The sequence below is a fragment of the Osmerus eperlanus genome, chromosome 15, assembly GCF_963692335.1.
Source record: "Osmerus eperlanus chromosome 15, fOsmEpe2.1, whole genome shotgun sequence".
NCBI lineage: Eukaryota > Metazoa > Chordata > Actinopteri > Osmeriformes > Osmeridae > Osmerus > Osmerus eperlanus.
In genome coordinates, this window is record NC_085032.1 from 3,035,293 (window position 1) to 3,058,753 (window position 23,461).

The window sequence follows — 23,461 nt, forward strand, 5'->3', positions numbered from 1 at the left end:
CACCAGGCGGTTGTCTGAAGAAGACCGTAGGTGACGGGTGGGGGTGTAAGGTAATGATAACATATCATGTATGTGGATGTCAGGGGTTTTCTACATGTATGTATCATGTTGTATTTAACATATCAGCCTGATATTGGTGTGAGATAGAGCAGTTCATTTGATAACGTAATAATGGTCATGTAATGGTCATGTACAGTATGTAGGCCTACTCTGTAGTGTCAAGAATGGTCTATGGACAGTTATCATGATAAGACAGATCATGATCAGTAATGCAGAATACTGTAAGTACTATATTGAGTATTACTACATGATCTAATACTCGCTGTATGTGACAATGTCCTGAATCTTCTCCCAGACTCTGAAGGTCAGGTTGCCCAGGTGTTTGGCCACGTCTATCAGCGCTCCTGAGACCAGCTGTGGATCCGGCAGAGTGGACTGGGCTCTGGAAGAACATTCTTGTGTCAGAGCTGTAGTGGGGTTGGGTTCACAACCACAGTGAAGAGAGAGACAGGAGGCAAGTCAGTTACCTTTTCACTGTGTCCTTGTAGTTCTGTGGAGATACAGAAGATGAAGTTAGACACTCAAAAACACACCCAGCACCCAGCTAGCCATTCCATATGAATTTGGAGAGATCAGTCCTGACCTGCAGGAATGAGATGTCTTTAGCTCTCAGCTCCTCCTCTATGGCTCTGATTGTGTCTGAAAGTGTGCTCAGCCATCTGACCCCCCTTATCTGCCTCTGTGTGCTGGGTCTGGATCTGGAGACATGGAGGTTCATAAAGGGGTTGAGGTGACCAGAGTTTTCAATGTCTAAACAGTGATATATTATCACCCAACATATTTACCTTAATGTGTTTTGCTGTTTGATCACAGGTTTGTTTAACTGCATTAACGACCTCCAGCTTCGCCTGTAAGGACTTCAGAGCAGGCTGGAGTTCCTCCTGCAATGAAACAAAACATGTTTGAAGGAAAAGTTGTTTATCCTCTCATTTGACAAGTTGGTCCAGAGATTGTGGAATGTGATACATACTGTATATAGTATTCTGATACTCACACACAATGAGGGGTTGCTCGTTTATTTTGGGAAAGTGTAGGCCACCCGCTTCACATCCCCCAACAGTAGGTGGCGGTGATGCACCTCATAAACGTTGGTTGTTGCAATCTTCCAAAATGCGAAGGAAGCAACTGTCATTTCCTATTTCTCTTGAAGACGACGGGCCGCCGAATTTACTTACGCTACCTTGATCATTGTATTTATTTATTGTTTATTTCGGGCGCAATGGCCCATACCCGAATACATTACATACAAGAGACATAAATCTACTTAACTAAAACGACGTTCTGTTCTGTACAAACGGTAGTCTAACCACATGTAAAACTAGAACTAACGTTACCTCAACAATTTGCTATTGGTGGCTCATAGCCAAAACCTCCGTAGAAAATTGTTACTGTTGGACGAGGCATTACCGTGCAACTTTGCTAAATTCTCTAGCAAGCAAACCTTGACGTTTTCTCGGTTATAATATTAATTACAATACTGGAAGATACACAGGCTGAACCTCGAATCATGGATCAGACAAGCGTAACTGCACAAGGACCAAAGGTGAGTAGAGCTGTTTGTTTTCATGTCGTACTGTACAGTATATTATAGACTAAGTTGGCTACTAGCTATAAAAACCTGGAAGGTTGTGTGTGAAACAGACACTCATTGGTCAGAAGCCATAAAAGGCTTAGCTTTTTTGGGACACGGCTGTCGTCGGCTGGCTAGTTCACCATAGCATGATAGATTGTATTTAGCTGGTTAGCAAGCCAGATCTGAGTTATTCTAAGTTATTCTCAACAGTCTACGGTGTAGCTAACAAGCCCCACACAGTTAACAAATTAGCTAGCTACTGTAGTCACGTTAGCTACCAACTTGCTATCCGTATACAGCAATAAAGCGCAAGACAAGTTCATTGGGAACATGTCTGGACTTGTCTGAGGCGGAACATTAGGTCGTCTCCGTGGCGTCACTGGGCACTGGAGTCCAGTACCACCCTGTTCGTTAAATGTAAGGATGGTAAGATTAAGTAGTTCAGGGTAGGCTTGGTTAAATTATAAAAATCTGGTACATAGGCGATGCCTTCCTCTTACATTTAGTCATTTAGCAGACGCTCTTATCCAGAGCGACTTACAGTAAGTACAGGGACATTCCCCCCTAGGCAAGTAGGGTGAAGTGCCTTGCCCAAGGACACAACGTCATTTGACACGGCCGGGAATCGAACTGGCAACCTTCAGATTATTAGCCCGATTCCCTAACCGCTCAGCCATCTGACCCCCCCTCTTAACATGCTTATCAACGAATATGACCCTTTATTGTCTCACATTAACCTATATTGTGTAGGTCTTTTTCATGAATCTTAATGGTGTGATGTGATTGGTCCCAAGAGCCCATGGGGACCTGCCCCCTCCGTGGTTTCTGCATGCTTATTGACTGATGTTATGAGTGAGCAGCTGGCTATGCAACTAGAAGATGAGAACAGTGACATTCCAGGGTTCCCTGAGTAAGTGATCCCATTGCAAATACGCACACATACAGTTCCTGTCCATGAACCAGGTTGGATATCTCCTCAGTGGTCTCACCTAGGCACCTCCCCTCCCCAGGGCCGATGAGGTCCTGCACCCAGCCGACCACCTGGACACAGACAGTGACCTGATGCTTGCTCAAATGCTGCAGATGCAGTTTGACAGGGAGTTTGACACCCAACTTCGCATAGAAGAGAAGAAGTTCAACGGGGAGAGCAAGGGTGAGTGGGGAGCTTAGCTTGCTGGGATGGGCTGGGTTAACCCTGCGGCTCTGTGTGATCCTCTGTGTGTGTTTGTGTGTGTGTGGGTACAGTGTCCATTTCATTTGAGAACTACCGTAAGGTGCATCCCTACGAAGACAGCGACAGCTCAGAAGATGAGGTGGACTGGCAGGACACCCGCCACGACCCCTACAAAGCTGGTGAACTACTGTCTCTCTCTTTCTGTTTCTCTCGCTCCCCCTCTCTCACTATCTCTCCCTCTCTGTCTGTCTCTCTCTCACACACACACACACGCGCGCGCACACCGTCATACACACACACTAAGGTGTTACTTCTCTCCCAGACAAGCCCCAGAGCGCTCCGAAGAAGGGCTTCAGTGGGAAGGGGAAGAACATCACCACCAAGCATGACGAGGTGCTGTGTGGCAGGAAGAACACATCTCGCATGGACAACGTGAGCCTCCCTTACAGTGTTTCCTTTAGGATTTTTTTTGCAGTGGGGGCAGGTCTGTCCGAACAACAACCCACCCCCCTCAGCCGAAACGAAGTTCACTATATTTCGGAGCAGGTTAATGTAATAGTCTACTGTCTAATAGCTAATGTAATATTGCACATATTTTCATGCTATTTCCCCTAAAGCAATAAGGTTAGGCTACTTAAAGACACCCCTTCCACTCATAAAGTATGTTCTAAATGGCATAAATGCTGCCAATTAATAATTGACGTAACAACTTATTGAAAATGGTCAGTAGCCTAGCCTATCGATTAAGGTAGGCCACTCTGAAGCATGTGTACACTGTCTGCTTAATTTGATCTTGACATATAGGCCAAGCATTCTGTAGCAAATAATAACAATAAACCCACTATTAATTACATTATCTTAATGCAGTGTAACTACTTCAGCATAATAATGCATCTAAAATACAAAAGTGAGCAAGGGCGTTCAGCTATTGCTATCGAATCAACAGCCATGTTCCATTGAGCTAGCAGGTGAAGCATACAAACAACGAAAATCACCAGTTAACTTAATTGGAATTTGCAAGAATTATAGACTAATTACAATAACAGGCTTAAATGAACTGACAACATAAATTATACGCTCTCAAGGATGCACAGTGGCGCGCGTGCCCGCTCCCTATGTGAAGCGCGTGTCCGTGCTATTCTCCGACATGCACTCTAAAAATCACTGCTGATAGACGGCCTTTTGTACAGCCCTATTTCTGATACTGTGGTGGCAGAAATTTAACCGTGGCAACATAGAGGAAACACTGCATTACTCTGTCACTGTCCTGTATGTTCCTCCTGGTCATCTCTAATGTTCCTCCTGCCCTGTGTGTGTGTGTTTCAGTTTGCTCCAGAGGTTCATGTGGGGGATGGTCTGGGCATGGATCTGAAGCTGTCCAACCAGGTGTACAATGCCCTGAAGCAGCACTGCTACAGCGAGCAGAGACGCAGCGCACGCCTGCACGAGAAGAAGGAACACTCCACCGCCGTATGTACACATACATATACACAAATAGATATAAACACACATGTACACCCAGTGTGCTGAGGCTCTGGAATGCCCCCTCCCCCCAGGAGCAAGCGGTGGACCCCAGGACTCGTCTGCTGATGTACAAGATGGTGAACGCTGGCCTGCTGGAGAACATCAATGGCTGCATAAGCACTGGGAAGGAGTCTGTGGTGTTCCACGCTGATGGAGGGAGGTGAGAGAGGAAGGGATGGATGGATGGAGAGAGGGACTTTGACTTAGGGCTGGGCGATAAATCGATTAAAAAAAAATATCGAAGTAATGACTTCCCTCAATAAAGATATCGTAACATTAATTCATTTTCAATAATATCGATAATGTCGATAGAGAATAATTAGGAACAGCAGTCCATTTAATTTCTGTGATGCAGCAGGAAGTTGCGGAGAAATGGTGGCCTACGCTCACTAAAATATACTGAGCACCTAGAGTGGAGTAGCTAATGTTAACCGCAGAAAATGAGTGTTATTGCCGAAAACAGTGGCAGCGATAGCCATGGCTAGGGAGCAACTTCCAATGAAGAAATTATTGATAAAAAGGGTTCGTCTTCAGTTATTTGGGAGTGGTTTGGCTTTTTGAAATCCGACAAAGCAGAGCAATGATGCAAATTGTGTAGTAAACAAACAGGTGGCTACCAAGTCTGGTAATACGACAAACTGCAAATGTGACCATATTTGGTTTCTTATATACAGGGTTCCCGCGGGGTCTTAAAAAGTCTTAAAAGTCTAAAATTCAGAACTTTAAATTTAAGGCCTTAAAACGTCTTAAAAACGGCCAGATTTTCATCCGAGGTCTTAAATTTCATTTAGTCAGGTCTAAAAAAGGTTTTACCCTCGTTCATTTCCAGAACCGCTGGCCGCAGAAAGTTATGACAAAGTAGCAAAAAAGTATTGAGTCGCAGCCTACAAAGCGGAGCTCTACAAACGAAACCAGCAGAACGCTGCCCTCAGAACGTTGGTTCGGTGTGTTGTAGTTCTTTCTGGGGGATATTGGTGTTGGTATGTACACGGTGATAAAACTACAAATCCTGTTATAAATGCAATACCTGCCCGCGAAATACGTCTGCGCTTCCACAGAGTTTGTTAAAGTTCGGCTACGTGTGGAAAATGGGAAAGTACTTTCAACGAGACATGGCTAGATCACAGCGATTTCCGCTGTTGGTTACAAGCGGTACCCAGCTCCAGGTACAAGGCTCGCTGCAAACTTTGCCCAGAAAATATTCAAAAATTACTAATGTGATTTTTGATCCTCATATTGAAAATTTCTCTCTGTCTCTTTCTCTCTGTCTCTATCACACACAGTCTGGAAGACAGCCCCGTCCCATCGGAGTGTGTGTTGAAGGTGTTTAAGACGACACTGAATGAGTTCAGGAACAGAGACAAGTATATCAAGGATGACTACCGCTTTAAGGACCGCTTCAGCAAGCTCAACCCTCGCAAGATTATCCGTCTCTGGGCAGAGAAGGAGATGCACAACCTGGCTAGGTGACTGGTTGACAGACCTCCTCATCTATCCTCCCCCTCCTCTCTTTTATCTTCTTCCTCCTCTATCCTTCTCCTCTTCATCTATCCCTTGCCCTCCACAGAATGAAGAAAGCAGAGATCCCGTGTCCTGATGTGGTGGTGCTGAAGAAGCACATCCTGGTGATGTCCTTTATAGGGAAGGACCATGTCCCTGCCCCCAAGCTGAAGGAGGCCCATCTGGGCCCCGACGACCTGGCCAGGGCCTACCTCCAGGTCCTGCATGTGAGTGGCCTCACCCCTCACACTCACTCGAGCCTCCCTTTGAACAGTCTTGTGTACAGTGCTGGTTGTGTGTCCCCAGATGATGCAGCAGTTGTACCAGCAGTGTAACCTGGTCCATGCTGACCTCAGTGAATACAACATGCTGTGGCACGATGGCAAGGTGAGTTCTACTCTGGATGGAAATTACTCTGTGTGTGTGTGTGTGTGTGTGTGTGTGTGTGTGTGAGAGATATCTACTGTCCTGACTGAAGCAGTGTGTGTGAGAGATCTCTAGTGTCCTGACTATAGTGGTGTTTCTGTGTTTCAGGTGTGGCTGATAGACGTGAGTCAGTCCATCGAGCCCACCCATCCTCATGGTCTGGAGTTCCTCTTCAGGGACTGCAGGAACGTGGCTACGGTACGACACACACACACACAGAGATCACACAGTAGACGGTTCTCCACATTCTCCGCTAGCCCAGCAGTCCAGCTGCTAGTGTCATCCCGGGGTGTGTTTGTTTTGTCTCTGCTCCCCAGTTCTTCCAGAAGGGTGGGGTCTGCGAGGCCATGAACGTGTATGAGCTGTTCAATGCCGTGACCGGGCTGAACATCACCGGGGACAACGAGGCTGACTTCCTGGCCCAGGTATGTAGGAGAGACAGGTAGCTGTGAGCCAGCCATGCGCTCCATGCTCAGGGTGTCTCTAAAACGCTGTCTGTCTGCTCAGATCGAGGCTCTGGAGAAGAGGAATGAGGACCACGTCCAGAGGAGGGGCAAGAAGAGCTTCTCCCCCAGCGAGGAGGCAGACCCCCCTCTCCTGCCCCAGGAAGATGACTAGCGAACGCTCCCCTTCTTCACCATGACGGCGGCTTCTTCATGTACCCTGAGGGGAACTGCTGACTGGAGGGAGCAGAGGCTGGAGGAGCTGGCGGCAAGCCAATCCTGGGGTCTCGCTACATCAGGAGGGGAGAGTGGGAGGTCGAGGTTAAAAGGTTATCCGATCTGAACCATCCCTGATGGAGGGGATACTCCTCTTTGGAAACCTGACCCTAACTCTCTTCTGCACCTCTAAGAAACCTCCATCCATCCTTTTATCCATCTTCACTCATGGCTGTGTGGAGAACACTAGTGGGGAGTGACTGAATTATGGATTAGGAAGGCAACTATATTAATCTGCTTTTCATATGAGTGATTCAATAAACCATCATTTATGACGTGATTAGAAACCGATCTCTGGTTGGTACAGAGCTCAGTGGTAGCACGAGGATAGGAACAGGAGTGAGTTTGATGCATTCTCACAACACCAACGTTCTCCCAGTGTTACCTAGGGCTGAGCTTGTTAGTGAAGGCAGGGTGTTCTACATGGAGACTGGTTCTGTATGAGAAGCGGGGCTTATTGAAGGGTGTGGTGTTTGCTGCTCGTTGTAACTGCAACAGCATGATGATTAATACAATTGGGTGGAAATGAATGTTTTGGTTTGTATTGTTTGGAATGACTCACTGCTATCACACTTGTGTAATTTATCTAACTTTATTTGCTGTCTTGACTTTTTAAAACAACAATAAACTTTAAGCATCAGATTCTGTTGGGTTTCAGTGCTGCCTTTCTGAACTTTGAAAATGTATCAACACTTGGATAAAGATACAGGACAGTATTTTTAAGGTGTTATTGTCTCAGTGTAACTGTCTCATACAGTCAGTGTGGGCGTTGTAAATTACATGCCTGAACATTCATTTTACAAATGTCACATCAACACATATAAGATCATTTATCTGTAGATTTACATGTTTTGTCCCATCAATGAACTAAATGAACGCAGTCTTATAAAACGAATCCTTACGCTGTAGGGTGGAGGTACAAACCTGGCAACCCTGGTTTTTAAGCCTACTGTCACGTGATTGTGTTCCGGAAGTAGCCTGTCCAGAAATTGTTTTCCAAAGTCTAGAAGTCTTCAATCCTCCAGCCGTATCCAGCCTTCACTATGAGCGAGGGACATTACCTAGAACTATGTGAGAACCCAGTCCAATTTGAAAATGCCTCCAGCGTCAATAATGTGTTCTTTGACGAAGCTAATAAACAGGTAACAAGCGGTTTTCCATTCCTACTGACAGCTGAAGTTATCCAGCAATGGAGCTCTAAGTAGCAAGACCTCAGTCTGAGACAAGAACGCTAGCAAACAGATGTGCTGTTTTGTGTACATTCGGTTTATGTTGGACTGCAGTAGAGTTGTTGGTAGAGAGCATCTATTCGCTTTAAAGAAATCACCTGCGCTTCAGACAGGTCACCTCGTCGTCTGACTTTGATCATTGAGGAAAGGCTCATGCCTTGTTTACATATTTTTTAAATGTTCCTTGTATTGTTTGTGTTTTGTTTTTGTTCTAGGTGTTTGCAGTCCGGTCAGGCGGGGCTACAGGAGTGGTGGTCAAAGGACCAGATGATAAGAGCTCTGCAGCGTTCAGGTACCAATTCACCTTAACACATGATAGCAGACGAAGAGTGTTAAGGCTTACTAATTATTGTGTCTAAGAATTCTGAGTGATTACTCATTATTGTTTTTCAGAATGGACGACAAAGGGGAGGTGAAATGCATCAAGTTTTCTATTGGGAATAAGATCCTTGCAGTCCAAAGAACACCTAAATCTGTGGTGAGTAAAATCTGCCTTTAATAACTGCACATAACAGCTGCACACTCTACTGATGGCTCTATCCAGCTCACGTCCTTAGTGTGTAACCTTGTGTATACTTGTGTTACTTACTACAATGGTAAACAACTCAGAGAAGATTCATTTTAGCTCTGGTTTGTATCATCTCCTAATCTGATCACACCACGTGTGTTTCCGCAGGATTTTATTAATTTTGTTCCAGATTTCCCCCATCTGGAGTTTTCTCAGGAATGCAAGGTAGGCAGGCTTCTCGATGGGTTCCATCCTTACCGCTAACACAGCTAGCATGTCTGTGTCCATCCACATATCTAACATAGCTAGCATGTGTTACAGAGCATCTTTGATCTTCTCGTCCTGCCCAGACTAAGAACGCCAGTGTGCTGGGCTTCTGCTGGACCAACTGGAACGAGATCGTCTTCATCACAGACCAGGGGATAGAGTTCTACCAGGTGAGTTGTCTGTTCCAACTGTCTCTCTCTCTCTCTCTCTCTCTGTCTCTCTCTCTCGGTCTCTCTCTCTTTGTCTCTCCGTCATCTTTTACCTGTTATTCTCGCCCCTGAAAGGTGTTCCCAGACAAGCGCAGTGTGAAGCTGCTGAAGAGTCAGAGCATCAATGTGAACTGGTACATCTACTGTCCTGAGACGGCTGTGCTGCTGCTGTCCACCACCGTGCAGGGAAACGTCCTGCAGCCCTTCGCCTTCAAGGTACGGCACACACACCAGGACAGCCTCAGCAGCTCTGATTCGGTTACCTGGCTTGTTTACCTGGCTTGTTTACCTGGCTTGTTTACTTGGCTTGTTTACCTGACTTGTTTACCTGGCTTATTTACCTGACTTGTTTACCTGACTTGTTTACCTGTCCTCCAGAGTGGAACCATGTCTAAGATGAACAAGTTTGAGATTGAACTGCCGGTGGTGCCCAAGCCAGCCAAGCTGAGCCTGTCAGAGAGGGACATCGCCGTGGCAACCATGTGTGTGTTTGTTTGTGGGTTGGGGAGGTGTATAGGTGCATGTGTTGTTTGATGCAACTCACTTTCCTTGAATCTCTCTTGCTCGTCTCTCATCTGTCCAGTTATGGCCAGCTGTATGTGATGTACTTGAAGCACCACTCCAGAACAGCAAACAGCCCCAGTGCTGAGGTTGTTCTCTACCACCTACCAAGGTAAATATGCTCAAACAAGTCCCAGTCACACACACGTACGCACACATACAGACCTCTGTGTTCTGTGGGCTGCAGGGAGGGTTCCTGTAAGAAGACCAACGTGCTGAAGCTGAACACCACGGGGAAGTTTGCCCTCAACGTGGTTGACAACCTAGTGGTGGTTCATCACCAGAGCTCCCAGACCTCCAGTGTTTTCGACATAAAGATGAGGGAGGCTGACTGTCCTCCCAGCGTCCACCAGCCTGTCCTGCCAGCCCGGTCCATCCACCCCTACAGAATCCCCCTCACAGGTAGCATACACACCTGGGCCTGCAGGCCACGACTCAAGGTTCTATCATAATACATTGTATTTTTCATCCTACCCCTCCAGGGCCTGCTGCTGTGCCCACCCAGCCTCCTGTGCCATGTGAACTCTGTATCCTTTAGTGGCATCTTGACTCCATGTCAACATACTGTTTTAAAACCCCTGGTGAGAGTTCTGTTTGGTTCTTAGAACCTCTGGTAAAATGTTCTGTTCTAGCTAGTGAGCATTGTGCCATTTGAACCTTTACCACTGGCCTGTAGACTCCTCCTCCTGGAGTGTGTTCCAGCCTGACATCATCATCAGTGCCAGTGAAGGTCAGACCACCTGTGCTGCTGCAACCAGTCTCTAACTTTGAATACCTCATATCTAACCTTTTTAATACCTCATATCTAACCTTAAATACCTCATATCTAACCTTGAATACTTCATATCTGACCTTTTAATATCTCATATCTAGCATTGAGTACCTCATATCTAACCTTGAATACCTCATATCTAACCTTTTAATAACTCATATCTAACCATTAATACCTCATATCTAACCTTAAATACCTCATATCTAACTTTTAATATCTCATATCTGACCTTCAACAGTTCAATAAATAACCTTTACAGTTTTTTTGATTGCTTTGATGCATTGGTCAAAACTGAAGCCACATTTTCAAAACTCTTCACACAGTCAGCAAAACAGAAGTGTATGTGGACTAAACTTTAAATAATTTGTCATTGCTGTTACACAATATGCATTCAATGACAACATTCTCCAAAATCCATTAACATTTTTCTCATTCCTACTCCACCACCTGCAAAATAGAATTGTATTTGGTAGGTAGGTATTTCAGAACCGTCAAAAACGTTAATACCTTTTATCAAACCTTTTTAATAGTATGTCTGTCGTCACCCCTACCCAGGCTACCTGTGGTACATACAGGTGAAGCTGCCCCCAGCAGTCAACCTCCTTCAGGACAAGGGCAAACTCATGGACTTCCTGCTCCGACGCCGAGACTGCAAGATGGTCATCCTGTCTGTCTGCTCTCAGAGTACGTACCTTTTTTCTGTCTGCTCTCAGACTACAGACTTGTCTGTCTGGTCTCAGACTGCGTATTTATCGGTCTGTCAGGTTTAGCGGGTCAGCTTTAACGTTCCTTCTGTCTGTCCCTCAGTGCTTGTGGGGGGAGATAAGGGCAGTGTACAAGTGGTGGCCACAGTGTTCGATAAACTCAACCAAGTTTACAAAGAGTATCTGGAAGCAGAGCAGTCCTATACTGTGGTGAGTCCTATCTATTTACCTATGCTACCGTAGCTAACATAGTGCACCTACTAGCTAACGCTGCTGCTGCTGTTGTTGTTGTTTGTCTAGGCAATGGAGTCCGGCCCTAGTCGAGGTAGTGCTGCTCACAAACGGCCAGTTCGGACCCAGGCAGTCATCGACCAATCAGACATGTACACCCATGTCCTCTCCTCCTTTACCGAGAGAAAGGTGACTGGAACACACATCATACATACACACCACCACTAGGGGTGCAAAACCGAACCGCAAAAATTGTTCAACACACAAACCACGGCCCGGTTTTTACATGTAAGCCACGGTTTTTCGGATCTACGGGAAAACCGAACCTAACACCCTCTGTCCTTTCCCATACCCTTTCCCGGAGAGTACCTGTCCAATGAACTGTCAGTATATCAATGACGAGTCATGTACTGGAAGGAACTGGAGAGAGGCAAATCATACGAAGCTAGGCAAGATAATAATGTGTGGGGAATGGAGATGGCATGTGGATGCAAAAGGTTACCGTTTGAGGATGTACCATTGTCTTTTAACTCACCTGTGTGGCAACATTTTGGATTTAGTGTTGACTACAATAGCGATGGAGAGAAGGTCGTCGATAAAAAAGAGACAGTCTGTAAGCATTGCTTGACGCGTGTAAAGTATGCTAACGGTAATACATCTAACATGATGGGGCATCTACGCCGGCATCACCCAAACATATCCCTTGCCGGAACGAGAAAAGAGTCAGACTAATGTGCTAAACAATAACGAACCGAAACTGAAACCGTGACCCATAAACCGCAATACAAACTGAACCGTGGGCTTGTTGAATTGTTGCATCCCTAACCACCACACACACCATACACACACACCAAAACACCACCCCACACCATATACACCCTCCACACCACACACACACACAAGGCTGGCAGACTCCACACACTGCCCCTTGTGTTTCCACAGGGAGTGTGTCATAAGTTCATCATCGCAGTGCTGATGGAGTACATCCGCTCGCTCAACCACTTCCACATCACTGTACAGGTGAGCATGGCAGGCAACACATCTGTTCATCATTTACATCTTCTACTGGACTTTGAATGACTCATTTCTCCCTCTGCTTCTCCCCTTTACTCCCTTTATTTACCTGTCTCCCTCTCCTTCTCCCCCTGCTCCCTTCATTTACACCTCTCTCCCTCTCCTTCTCCCCCCTTCTCCCTTCATTTACCTCCCTGTCCTTCTCCCCCCTTCTCCCTTCATTTACCCCTTTGTCTCCTTCTCCCCTCATTTATTCCTCTCTCCCTCTCCTTCTCCCCCCTGCGTCCCTATTTTACCCATCTGTCTCCTTCTCTCCTCCCCCTGTTCTGAGCAGCACTACCTGTATGAGCTGGTGATCAAGACGCTGGTCCAGCACAACCTGCTCTACATGCTGCACCAGCTGCTGCAGTACCACGTCCTCAGCGACTCCAAACCCCTGGTGAGGCCCTGTCATCTGAATCCCTCTCAGCTACACCTCAGCCATATTCAACTACAGTGAATCTGATTCAGTCAACCTGCTCTAAGTGAGATTCCAGCTCCTCTGAATGAGTACCAAAACAGATGGAGACTAGAGGAGCGTACCGTTGGTCAGTAACAGCAGTGAAGTGAATCATGTCCCACTCCCCAGGCCTGTCTGCTGCTGTCACTGGAGAGCACCTACCCCCCCGCTCACCAGCTGTCTCTGGACATGCTGAAGGTAGCATACACACATCACAACGCACATATTTTAGATTAATTGACTTTAACATATAGCTAAATGTGTGTGTGTGTGTGTCCGTCCAGCGTCTGTCGACAGCTAACGATGAGATAGTGGAGGTTCTGCTCTCCAAGCAGCAGGTTCTGGGTGCGCTGAGGTTCATCCGAAGCGTTGGTGGCCATGACAACATCTCTGCCAGGAAGTTTCTGGATGCGGCGCGGCACACGGATGACAGCATGCTCTTCTACACCATCTTCAGGTTCTTCGAACAGAGGAATCTTCGCCTGCGCGGCAGCCCCAACTTTAACCCAGGTCAGACCCAAATATCAGCCCCCACTTTAACCCTGGTCAGACCTAGCTGCACAGCCCAAACTTTAACCCTGGTCAGACCCAGCTACACAGCTTCAACTTTAACCTTGGTCAGACCCAACTACACAGCCCCAACTTTAACCCTGGTCAGACCCAGCTACACAGCCCCAACTTTAAATTGTCTGACTCACCTTGATCTGTGTTGTGATTGGTCCATAGGGGAACACTGTGAGGAACATGTCAGCTTCTTCAAGCAGATGTTTGGAGAGCAGGCATGAAGCCAGCCACCGCCTGACATGCATCACATGTACCAACACATAATGTCAGATGAACAGGCTTAGTCACGCCCACTCTGACCCTGTCAGTAGGACCGTCTCATAATGACATCACTGTGACATCATCACTGTAGGAACCCTACTCTGTAAAGTATATGAAGAACAATTTTCACTAATATTAACTTAAGGTACTGTACATAATTTTCCAAACAATGTATGAACAATTTTAAGTCTAATAATATTACTGGTGTGACTGTAACCAGCCCATGTGTAAATATGTGGAAACCCAATTACTTTTGTTGCCATATTGGTCAACTTGATCAAATGTATGAATTAGTATGAGAAAACAATTTGTGTGTGTGCACGCTTGCAATGGTGAGACTGAATGAGAAACACATTTCTATGGACTTAAAAGCAGAACTGTCCTGTAAACCTCTAAAAGAAAGTGTGGATGATGTAGGTAATAAGTAATTATGAATAAAGCTGGTGGATGTCCATGTACATGTCCATATCTAAGGTGTGGCTTTATTTTACAGCCTTTTATCACATTTAGCATCACAGCAGAAGGTTTTCATCTAATTTAAGAAGTGCACAGGTGTTACGTGGATAAACTTGTGTTGAAGGAGAGACCTGGAGTCCTATTGTGACATCAGTGTATTTGTGTCCTCTAACACCGTGTCCTACCTGGATGCAAGCGACGGGACGTGAGCGACGGGACGCAGCGCAACGTTTTGGCTGAACTTTGTCAGACGCCCTGTTTCTATTTTTTTGCTCACGTTGAAAGCTCTGTAGCATATGAAGTCAGAGTAACGTGGTTAGTGTGCATGACGTAACAGAAGTGAATTTGACGGATTCAATGTGGACAGAGAGCGTCCGGTTCTGCGCGACAGTCGTACGCTTGCATCCAGTTAGGGCATGGTGTAATGCTGCAGTCACATAAGAAGACTGCATCTGTGTTTGTGAACGTGGTAGTATCAAGTGAGCTTCCTAACTACTACTACTAGCTGTGGCCTGACCGGTTCCATGGAGCACACACTCCAAAAGGGAGTCAACCACAATAAAAACCTCTCATGATTAAGTGTCAGTACTCACAGTATCGCTTATGGACAATTCTGCAAGCCATGGAATGGCTATATTTTACTTATTACTGTGCTCCAGTGAAGTTTCCACTTATAGTATTACAGTTTAAAACTACAGCAGACATACCTCTGATTGACATTGCTGTGCAAAAAGTAAGTTAATGCAAACACCTACATGCTTGTTCAACACATTCAGAACCCTTGTCCAGTTCTCACATACGATTATTAATTTTTTGGAAGGGTCCACTGTGGTGTTTGGTACACATCATGCAATAGAAAAAGGGCAAGTATCAACAGTAGAACAAGTAACACTAGAAGAAGAGTGTGTGGGGGTTCTATCCTCTGCCCCTGCGTTTCAGTGTCTCATCTCTTCATTCACATTTTTGGCAACAACAAATAAACATTTTTACATGAACATTCCCTGCATAGTCATTCTTGGCTCAACAAACACTGAACATCAACAATCCTGATTAGTGTTAGAGTGTACCAGAACCTTGATGTCTCTGCTTTGGCTCATTATGGTGATGTGGAATCTCTAAATTTGAGTGTTGGTGAAGGAAATCTGAGAGTTTCTAATCATTGTGTCCTGGCTCTAGTTTGTTTTGGTTTCCACCTCCCACACTGACAGCTGTCCTCAGTCTTGCCTCTGCCGCAGCCCGTGGGAGACCCTTAGTGTACGGGGGCATGCAGAACCGCACTCAGACCTAGGTACTCCATGTTCTCTGCTGCCGGCAGGCATAGACTTCCACTTCCTGTGGGTGAGGCAGTGGACAGGAAGTCCTCTTGGTAGTCCAGGTTGTCCATGCTTTCAGCGATGGCGACGGGGAGGGAGCTGCGGGCAGTGTTGAGATACTCTGGTGCTCCTGCTAACCCCCCCAGACGGTCCCATAGCTTCTCCTGGCACCGCTCCTCCAGAGGGGATGGCCCACAGGACCGAGCCCATGCTGGCTCTGACTGCTCATAGTTGGGGTTCATCACTTCTGACAGCCTGGAGGAGCCTCCCATCTGGTTCATGTACTCTGGAGGGAGGAGGGACATGAGGTGAGACAGTGTTTGGTCAGCCAAAGTGCACAAGGCTGACATGTCTGAAAGAAATGCAGTATGTGTTTGTGAGTTTGTCTGTTACCTGGTAAGATGGAGCAGTCTTTTTCGAGGGTGTTATGGGTGGGGTCAGTGATGTAACGCAGGACAATGCTGCCCTCTCTGATTGGATGGCCGTTCTGCAGAGGTAACAACAACTGAGTTAGTAATTGTGTGTGTATATGAGGTATATGTATGATGTGTGAGTGTGAGGGGGGTCAAATGGCTGAGCGGTTAGGGAATCGGCCAATAATCAGAAGGTTGCCGGTTTGATTTCCGGCCATGAAAAATGATGTTGTGTCCTTGGGCAAGGCACTTCACCCTACTTGCCTCAGGGAATGTCCCTGTACTTACTGTAATTTGTAATCTGGATAAGAGCGTCTGCTAAATGACTAAATGTAAATGTGAGGTATATGTATGAACGTGCGTTCACTGAGCAACAAACTGGATGAACTTCAGCTACTGGTGTGGAAAAACAGAGACTTTCATTCATCTTCCGTTTTGTGCTTCACGGAGACATGGCTGAGTGAACTTATCCCAGATACTGAGAGTGGAGCATGAAAATCCGGATTCCTTGGTTATTGTGCTAGGTGACTTTCACAAAGGCAATCTCACTCAAGAACTCCCCAAATACAGACAATTCATCAAATGCCCTACCAGAGAAGGAAACACCTTGGATCACTGCTACTCCACAATCAGCAAAGCATACCATGCGGTCCCCCGAGCAGCACTGGGTCACTCTGACCACGCCATGGTCCACCTGATTCCTACATACAGGCAGAAGCTAAAGCGCTGTAAGCCTGCTGTGAGGACATCGAAACAGTGGACCAGTGAAGCTATGGAGGATCTGCGGGCGTGCTTGGACTGCACTGACTGGGACATGTTCACGACTGCTACCAATAGTCAGGATGAGCTCACAGAGGCTGTGACATCATACATCAGCTTCTGTGAGGACTGCTGTATACCAATACGCACCAGGTGAGCTACAACAACGACAAACCCTGGTTTACAGCTAAACTCAGAAGGTTGAGGTCAGAGAAAGAGGCCGCGTTTAGGAGTGGGGACAGAGACAGTTTCAAGGAGTCAAAGAACAGGTTTAGAAAGGCGGTGAGGGAGGCTAAACGACTGTACTCGGAGAGACTAAACACCAATTCTCTGCAAACGACTCTGCTTCTGTCTGGAGAGGGCTCAGGCAGATTACCAACTTCAAGCCCAGAGCCCCCCACTCCACTAACGACTCCCGCCTGGCCAACGACCTGAATGAGTTCAGATTTGAAAGACAATTGGACAGTCCTGAACTACCCCTTCCCACCCAGGACGCCTCCCACCTCCCCCCCCTCTACAGTGACGACTCTCTCCATTCAGGAGGGTGAAGTTAACAGACTTTTCAAGAGGCAGAATCCCCAAAAAGCAGCTGGGCCGGACTCTGTCTCTACAGCCACCCTCAAGCACTGCGCTGACCAGCGTTCTCTGGTGTTTACCTACATCTTTAACACCTCCCTTGAGACATGCCAAGTGCCAGCCTGTCTCAAGTCCTCCACCATCATTCCTGTGCCCAAAAAGCCAAGGCCAACAGGACATAATGACTACAGACCCGTCGCCCTGACCTCTGTGGTAATGAAGTCTTTCGAGCGCCTGGTGCTGGCACACCTTAAATCCATCACAGACCCTTTACTGGACCTGTAACCCAGGTTAAAATATGATATTCATGGATTGTTTTACACTGTTTGTTTTGATGTTAGCCTGAAGTGGAGTGATGGTTTGATTTTGTTTTAAAAAGAAAATAAATAAAAATACTTAAGTTGGCACAACTAATCAGAAACCCCCAATTCAGTAACCAATCAGAGACAGGTGCCTAATAAAACTTGCGTGTGCTCGTTCTTCTTTCTCTTTCATACCAAGACAAGGATGAGAGCAGCCACGCTGACGAACAGATCAATTAATTGAAACAAACATTCAAACAAGTTAAATAACTAGAAAAGGCATTTCCTGCTGAAAATGCGTTGGAATGCTGAAATCTGAAATTATTATTTTTAAATGGCTGAAAATACAGAAATGAGAAAATACCCGCAAGCTGAAATGAATGTCAAGAAATGTGTGAGTCACACAAAAGAGGCAGTGTGGAAACTGAACTGCATCATCTAACAACGCTAAGAGCTGAAATACAATGCGGGAGAAGCTGAAAGCTGCACTGTTAAACAGAAGAAGAAGTAGGCCTAGGCTAGCTAGTCATAAAAAGAATATTATAGTCTTATCAGCTGAAATTATAGTTGGGATAGTAATAGCAGTAGCAGATGTGTGCATTGAGTGCGTTTACTCGGCTTTCTTAGTAGGATTCAATGTGTTGATGGAATGAAACATACAGCAGTAGGGCCGATACAGGAAGACACGGCGACACTTTGTTGCAGAAGGATGATGGTGCAAGTTTTGTCCGTGGAGCATACAACGATTAATAAAAAAGAATCATGTAGACGCGTTTATTGAGTAATCGCATAACTAATTACACATGTAAACGGAGTAATCGTATTATTGGCATAAACCGACAATTGCTAGTAATCGGGTTTCTCATGGTCAAGTAAACGTACCAATCACCTATTTGAGAGACTGAGTGGTGCGTGTCTGTCGTTACGGTGATGGTGCAGCTGTGATGGCTAACGAGCTGGGCAGAGAGAATAACTAATGTAGCTAGAATCCACACCTCAAACAAGTTAACCTAGACGCAAAACTATACGTCCAATTCAAAAAATAAGGATATTTTCCAAGACCCAAGACTCTGCCTAAACCAGAGATATTCTTTATATGTCTGTGCAGTCAGAAATACGACTCTACCTGCAGTTTCGAAAACGTGTCCCTTTTGCTTTCCTGGTGCGTGTTTGTTTGGTTGTCACGGTGATGGCGCAGCTGTGACGGCTAACGAGCTAGGCAGAGAGAGAAACGAACATTTACCAAGCATCCACACCTCAAACAAGTTGACCTAGACGCAAAACTATACGTCCAATCCAAAAAATAAGGATATTTTCCGAGACCCAAGACCAGAGATGTCCTTTATATTTCTGTGCGGTCAGAAATACGACTCTACCGGCAGTTTCAAAATCTTGTTCTTTTTGCTTTCTCTGACGATTTTGTCACCAGATTTGCATTGGTCTCTATGGGGCGAGAGTTGGACTTTGTCTCGCTTTCGTGGGGCTCTGAACAAATGTGTACGTCTGTTGGATTCAACAGACAACTGTCTACGACCAGCACAAAATTAGCTATCTATTGATCCAAAAACGAAGCATGAAGAGCGAAAATTGTGGCAATGCTGGCAAACTAGAAATATTTTTTCAACGACATCCGAAGCTGCCCTCCACTCTAAGCGTTTCAGTCTGCAGTCTAGGGTTTCACGTAAACACCCATGTAAATCTCAGAAACGGCTTGAAAAAGTCATGAAACATAATCAGTGATATTGAAAAAAGTTGAATAGATATCAAAAAGCTGAATTATTTAAAAATTGTTTAGGGTTTTGTCAACATTTTAAAGTTTAAATGGTGGCTCTAGTTGAAAGATTGAGGAAGAAGAAGGATTTGGAAGTTGAAGAAGTTTAAAGTTTGAGAGGATTTGAAAGAAAACTCCATTGGAAACCCATGTTAAAAATATTATGAATATTGATTTATATTAATTCAAGCATAAGAGGTACAAAGCTGAAAAGTCATAGCACCCATGGCCTGAAACTGCTGAATTCTTTGATAGCTGAACGGTTTTAATAGCTGAAGATTTGAAGGCGCTGAAAGGTGCCACGGAAGAAATAGAAGATAAATAATAACTAGAAAAGGCTGTTCCTGCGAAACAGCAGTGAGAATGCTGAAAACCTGAATGGGGATAGCTGACCATGCTAAAAAAGCTGAAAATAGTGAAAATTTAGTAGAAAGTTATAAGCTGAAGCTTCAAAGCAACCGAAAGGTATTTTTGAAAGGGGCTGGAGCAGCATTCCAACAATGATTTGAAAGGATTTACCATTACTTTTAAAGGGAGAATAATTTGCACAAAAACCTTTATATTTTAAAAAGTATAAAACTGAGAAATGAGAAAATACCCGCAAGCTGAAATGAATTTCAAAAATGTGTGAGTGACACAAAAGAGGCAGTGTGGAAGCTGAACTGCATCATCTGCATCATCTTAACAAAGCTAAGAGCTAAAATAGCCTACAATGCGGGAGAAGCTGAAAGCTGAACTGTTAAACAGAAGAAGTAGGCTAGCTAGTCGGAACAAGAATATTATCGTTTTAACAGCTGAAATTATAGTTGGGATAGTAATAGCAGTAGCAGATGTAGCCTACCATTGAGTGCGTTTACTCGGCTTTCTTAGTAGGATTCAATGTGTTGATGGAATGAAACATACAGCAGTAGAGCCGATACAGGAAGACACGGCGACACTTTGTTGCAGAAGGATGATGGTGCAAGTTTTGTCCGTGGAGCATACAACGATTAATAAAAAAGAATCATGTAGACGCGTTTATTGAGTAATCGCATAACTAATTACACATGTAAACTGAGTAATCGTATTATTGGCATAAACCGACAATTGCTAGTAATCGTGTTTCTCATGGTCAAGTAAACGTACCAATCACCTGTGTGAGAGACTGAGTGGTGCGTGTCTGTTACAGTGATGGTGCAGCTATGATTGCTAACGCGCTGAGGGCAGAGAATAAGAGAAATGTAGCTAGAATCCACACCTCAAACAAGTTGACCTAGACGCAAAACTATACGTCCAATCCAAAATATAAGGATATTTTCCGAGACCCAAGACTCTGCCGAAACCAGAGATGTCCTTTATATGTCTGTGCGGTCAGAAATACGACTCTATCGGCAGTTTCAAAATCTTGTTCCTTCTTGCTTTCTCTGACTGATTTTACTCACCTCTCCATTGAAGTTAGTGAGAGAATTTGAAAGGCTGCTCTTGCTTCAAGGCTCATAGCTGAAAATATGTAAATGTGAGCTCTTTAGTAGTTACATTGGCTGAAAGAGGACAATTTTTCCTACATTTTAAGGTATAACTTGTTTCTGTAAGTTAAACTATATGAACGTTAGAGGAATTTGTTTGACAAATTAGTTGAATATCAGAAAAAGAGCAGCCAGCAGAGTGTGCCACTCTGCTTGCTGCTCATTCATAAAAATCGAGAAGGAGCAAACATTTTAATGTATTTCAAACTGTCATAATTCAAAATTGGCTGAACATTTGAAAAAGCTGAATCATTTGGGAATAGCTGAATGTCTTGTGAACATTTTAAAGGTTGAATGGTGTCTCTAGCTGAAAGTAAGCTGAAGTAGTTACGTTTGAAAGAGGAGGAAGCTTTTTAATGATTTGAAAGGATTTACCATTACTTTTAATGGGAGAATAATTTGCACAAAAACCTTAATGTCTTAAAAAGTATAAAAATGAGAAATACCAAAAGTCATAGCCATCATCTCCTGAAGGAGCTGAACGTTTTGATACAAAAGTTGTAAATCATTAAAAATCTTCCTCCTCTTTCAAACGTAACTACTTCAGCTTACTTTCAGCTAGAGACACCATTCAACCTTTAAAATGTTCACAAGACATTCAGCTATTCCCAAATGATTCAGCTTTTTCAAATGTTCAGCCAATTTTGAATTATGACAGTTTGAAATACATTAAAATGTTTGCTCCTTCTTGATTTTTATGAATGTTTTTTTTCTGATATTCAACTAATTTGTCAAACAAATTCCTCTAACGTTCATATAGTTTAACTTACAGAAACAAGTTATACCTTAAAATGTAGGAAAAATTGTCCTCTTTCAGCCAATGTAACTATTAAAGAGCTCACATTTACAGATTTTCAGCTATGAGCCTTGAAGCGAGAGCAGCCTTTCAAATTCTCTCACTAACTTCAATGGAGAGGTGAGTAAAATCAGTCAGAGAAAGCAAGAAGGAACAAGATTTTGAAACTGCCGATAGAGTCGTATTTCTGACCGCACATACATATAAAGGACATCTCTGGTTTCGGCAGAGTCTTGGGTCTCGGAAAATATCCTTATATTTTGGATTGGACGTATAGTTTTGCGTCTAGGTCAACTTGTTTGAGGTGTGGATGCTAGGTAAATGTTCGTTTTTCTCTCTGCCTAGCTCGTTAGCTATCACAGCTGCGCCATCACCGTGGCAACCAAACAAACAAGCACCAGGAAAGCAAAAGGAACACGTTTTTGAAACTGCAGGTAGAGTCGTATTTCTGACTGCACAGACATAAAGAATATCTCTGGTTTCGGCAGAGTCTTGGGTCTCGGAAAATATCCTTATATTTTGGATTGGACGTACAGTTTTGCGTCTAGGTTATCTTGTTTGAGGTGTGGATTCTAGCTACATTTCTCTTATTCTCTGCCCTCAGCGCGTTAGCAATCATAGCTGCACCATCACTGTAACAGACACGCACCACTCAGTCTCTCACACAGGTGATTGGTACGTTTACTTGACCATGAGAAACACGATTACTAGCAATTGTCGGTTTATGCCAATAATACGATTACTCAGTTTACATGTGTAATTAGTTATGCGATTACTCAATAAACACGTCTACATGATTCTTTTTTATTAATCGTTGTATGCTCCACGGACAAAACTTGCACCATCATCCTTCTGCAACAAAGTGTCGCCGTGTCTTCCTGTATCGGCCCTACTGCTGTATGTTTCATTCCATCAACACATTGAATCCAACTAAGAAAGCCGAGTAAACGCATAGGCTACATCTGCTACTGCTAATACTATCCCAACTATAATTTAATCTGTTAAAACGATAATATTCTTGTTACGACTAGCTAGCCTACTTCTTCTTCTGTTTAACAGTTCAGCTTTCAGCTTCTCCCACATTGTAGACTATTTTAGCTCTTAGCTTTGTTAAGATGATGCAGTTCAGCTTCCACACTGCCTCTTTTGTGCGACTCACACATTTTTGAAATTCATTTCAGCTTGCGGGTATTTTCTCATTTCTCACTTTATACTTTTTAAAATATTAAGGTTTTTGTGCAAATTATTCTCCCTTTAAAAGTAATGGTAAATCCTTTCAAATCATTGTTGGAATGCTGCTCCAGCCCCTTTCAAAAATACCTTTCGGTTGCTTTGAAGCTTCAGCTTATAACTTTCTACTAAATTGTCACTATTTTCAGCTTTTTTAGCATGGTCAGCTATCCCCATTCAGGTTTTCAGAATTCTCACTGCTGTTTCGCAGGAACAGCCTTTTCTAGTTTATATAAAAATGCATACTTATTATTTATAAAGATGACATAGATTTAAAAGCATTTTTTTTTTGCTGCTCATTTACAACTGAAAATACGAGTGAAGTGTAGAATGAAATGGATGTCTTCTCATTTCCCCAAGAGGCAAGAGGCAGCCTCATCGTTGAATCAAAACGAATACATTTGGCAGACCGGTGTACAAATTGACCTAATCTCTATGACTTAAACGTCCTTTTAAGTTTTTCCCTTCTCGTGATATTTTCATGCATTTAGCCTACTCATTGCATTCATTCATTAATAAAGAACCCCCTTTGAAGATTATTCTAC

At 44.3% G+C, this 23,461-nt stretch overlaps 3 protein-coding genes and 1 long non-coding RNA gene across 5 annotated transcripts in view; 2 read left to right on the forward strand and 2 right to left on the reverse strand.

The window, feature by feature from the left end:
- Positions 1 to 222: 222 nt before the first annotated feature.
- On the reverse strand, positions 223 to 709 carry LOC134035395 (uncharacterized). The gene is made up of 3 exons (XR_009932357.1): positions 644 to 709; positions 528 to 550; positions 223 to 442 (listed from the first exon to the last, which is right to left on the reverse strand). It is a non-coding gene; the product is annotated as an uncharacterized LOC134035395 (long non-coding RNA).
- Positions 710 to 1,166: 457 nt separating this feature from the next.
- Positions 1,167 to 7,618, forward strand: riok3 (RIO kinase 3 (yeast)). The gene is made up of 13 exons (XM_062479567.1): positions 1,167 to 1,603; positions 2,428 to 2,543; positions 2,644 to 2,786; positions 2,879 to 2,986; positions 3,130 to 3,239; positions 4,134 to 4,277; positions 4,364 to 4,491; positions 5,615 to 5,797; positions 5,899 to 6,058; positions 6,138 to 6,218; positions 6,366 to 6,455; positions 6,575 to 6,682; positions 6,765 to 7,618. Exons 1-13 carry the CDS (start codon positions 1,568 to 1,570, stop codon positions 6,873 to 6,875), a joined length of 1,518 nt encoding a protein of 505 aa, XP_062335551.1. The 5' UTR covers positions 1,167 to 1,567; the 3' UTR covers positions 6,876 to 7,618.
- A 307-nt stretch (positions 7,619 to 7,925) lies between these two features.
- rmc1 (regulator of MON1-CCZ1) lies at positions 7,926 to 14,695 on the forward strand. Of its 2 annotated transcripts, none has more exons than XM_062480250.1 (19): positions 7,926 to 8,118; positions 8,421 to 8,497; positions 8,599 to 8,683; positions 8,882 to 8,938; positions 9,064 to 9,150; positions 9,265 to 9,405; positions 9,568 to 9,671; positions 9,773 to 9,862; positions 9,938 to 10,152; positions 10,233 to 10,277; positions 10,427 to 10,480; positions 11,078 to 11,206; positions 11,330 to 11,436; positions 11,527 to 11,646; positions 12,400 to 12,477; positions 12,806 to 12,910; positions 13,100 to 13,168; positions 13,255 to 13,480; positions 13,697 to 14,695. In XM_062480250.1, exons 1-19 carry the CDS (start codon positions 8,020 to 8,022, stop codon positions 13,753 to 13,755), a joined length of 1,947 nt encoding a protein of 648 aa, XP_062336234.1. In that variant the 5' UTR covers positions 7,926 to 8,019; the 3' UTR covers positions 13,756 to 14,695. The 2 variants fall into 2 exon arrangements, with proteins under 2 accessions (XP_062336234.1, XP_062336235.1); XM_062480251.1 differs by having other exon boundaries at positions 7,978 to 8,047.
- A 153-nt stretch (positions 14,696 to 14,848) lies between these two features.
- Positions 14,849 to 23,461, reverse strand: part of LOC134035265 (melanoma receptor tyrosine-protein kinase-like) — a 95,021-nt gene continuing 86,408 nt past the window's right edge. Inside the window, exons 26-27 of the mRNA XM_062480225.1 lie at positions 15,958 to 16,051; positions 14,849 to 15,850 (exon numbers count right to left, since the gene is read on the reverse strand). Coding sequence (XP_062336209.1) covers positions 15,501 to 15,850; positions 15,958 to 16,051 — 444 coding nt within the window. The 3' untranslated portion in view covers positions 14,849 to 15,500. The remainder of the gene's footprint in view (positions 15,851 to 15,957; positions 16,052 to 23,461) is intronic.

Excerpts from the sequence above, each read along its gene's own strand:
- rmc1 (XM_062480250.1), top strand. The coding sequence starts at position 8,020 with ATGAGCGAGGGACATTACCTAGAACTATGTGAGAACCCAGTCCAATTT. Across the intron at positions 11,437-11,526 it reads CAGAGCAGTCCTATACTGTG|GCAATGGAGTCCGGCCCTAG; the intron begins GTGAGTCCTATC and ends TTGTTTGTCTAG. Across the intron at positions 11,647-12,399 it reads CCTCCTTTACCGAGAGAAAG|GGAGTGTGTCATAAGTTCAT; the intron begins GTGACTGGAACA and ends GTGTTTCCACAG.
- riok3 (XM_062479567.1), top strand. The coding sequence starts at position 1,568 with ATGGATCAGACAAGCGTAACTGCACAAGGACCAAAG. Across the intron at positions 3,240-4,133 it reads ACACATCTCGCATGGACAAC|TTTGCTCCAGAGGTTCATGT; the intron begins GTGAGCCTCCCT and ends TGTGTGTTTCAG. Across the intron at positions 6,219-6,365 it reads TGCTGTGGCACGATGGCAAG|GTGTGGCTGATAGACGTGAG; the intron begins GTGAGTTCTACT and ends TCTGTGTTTCAG.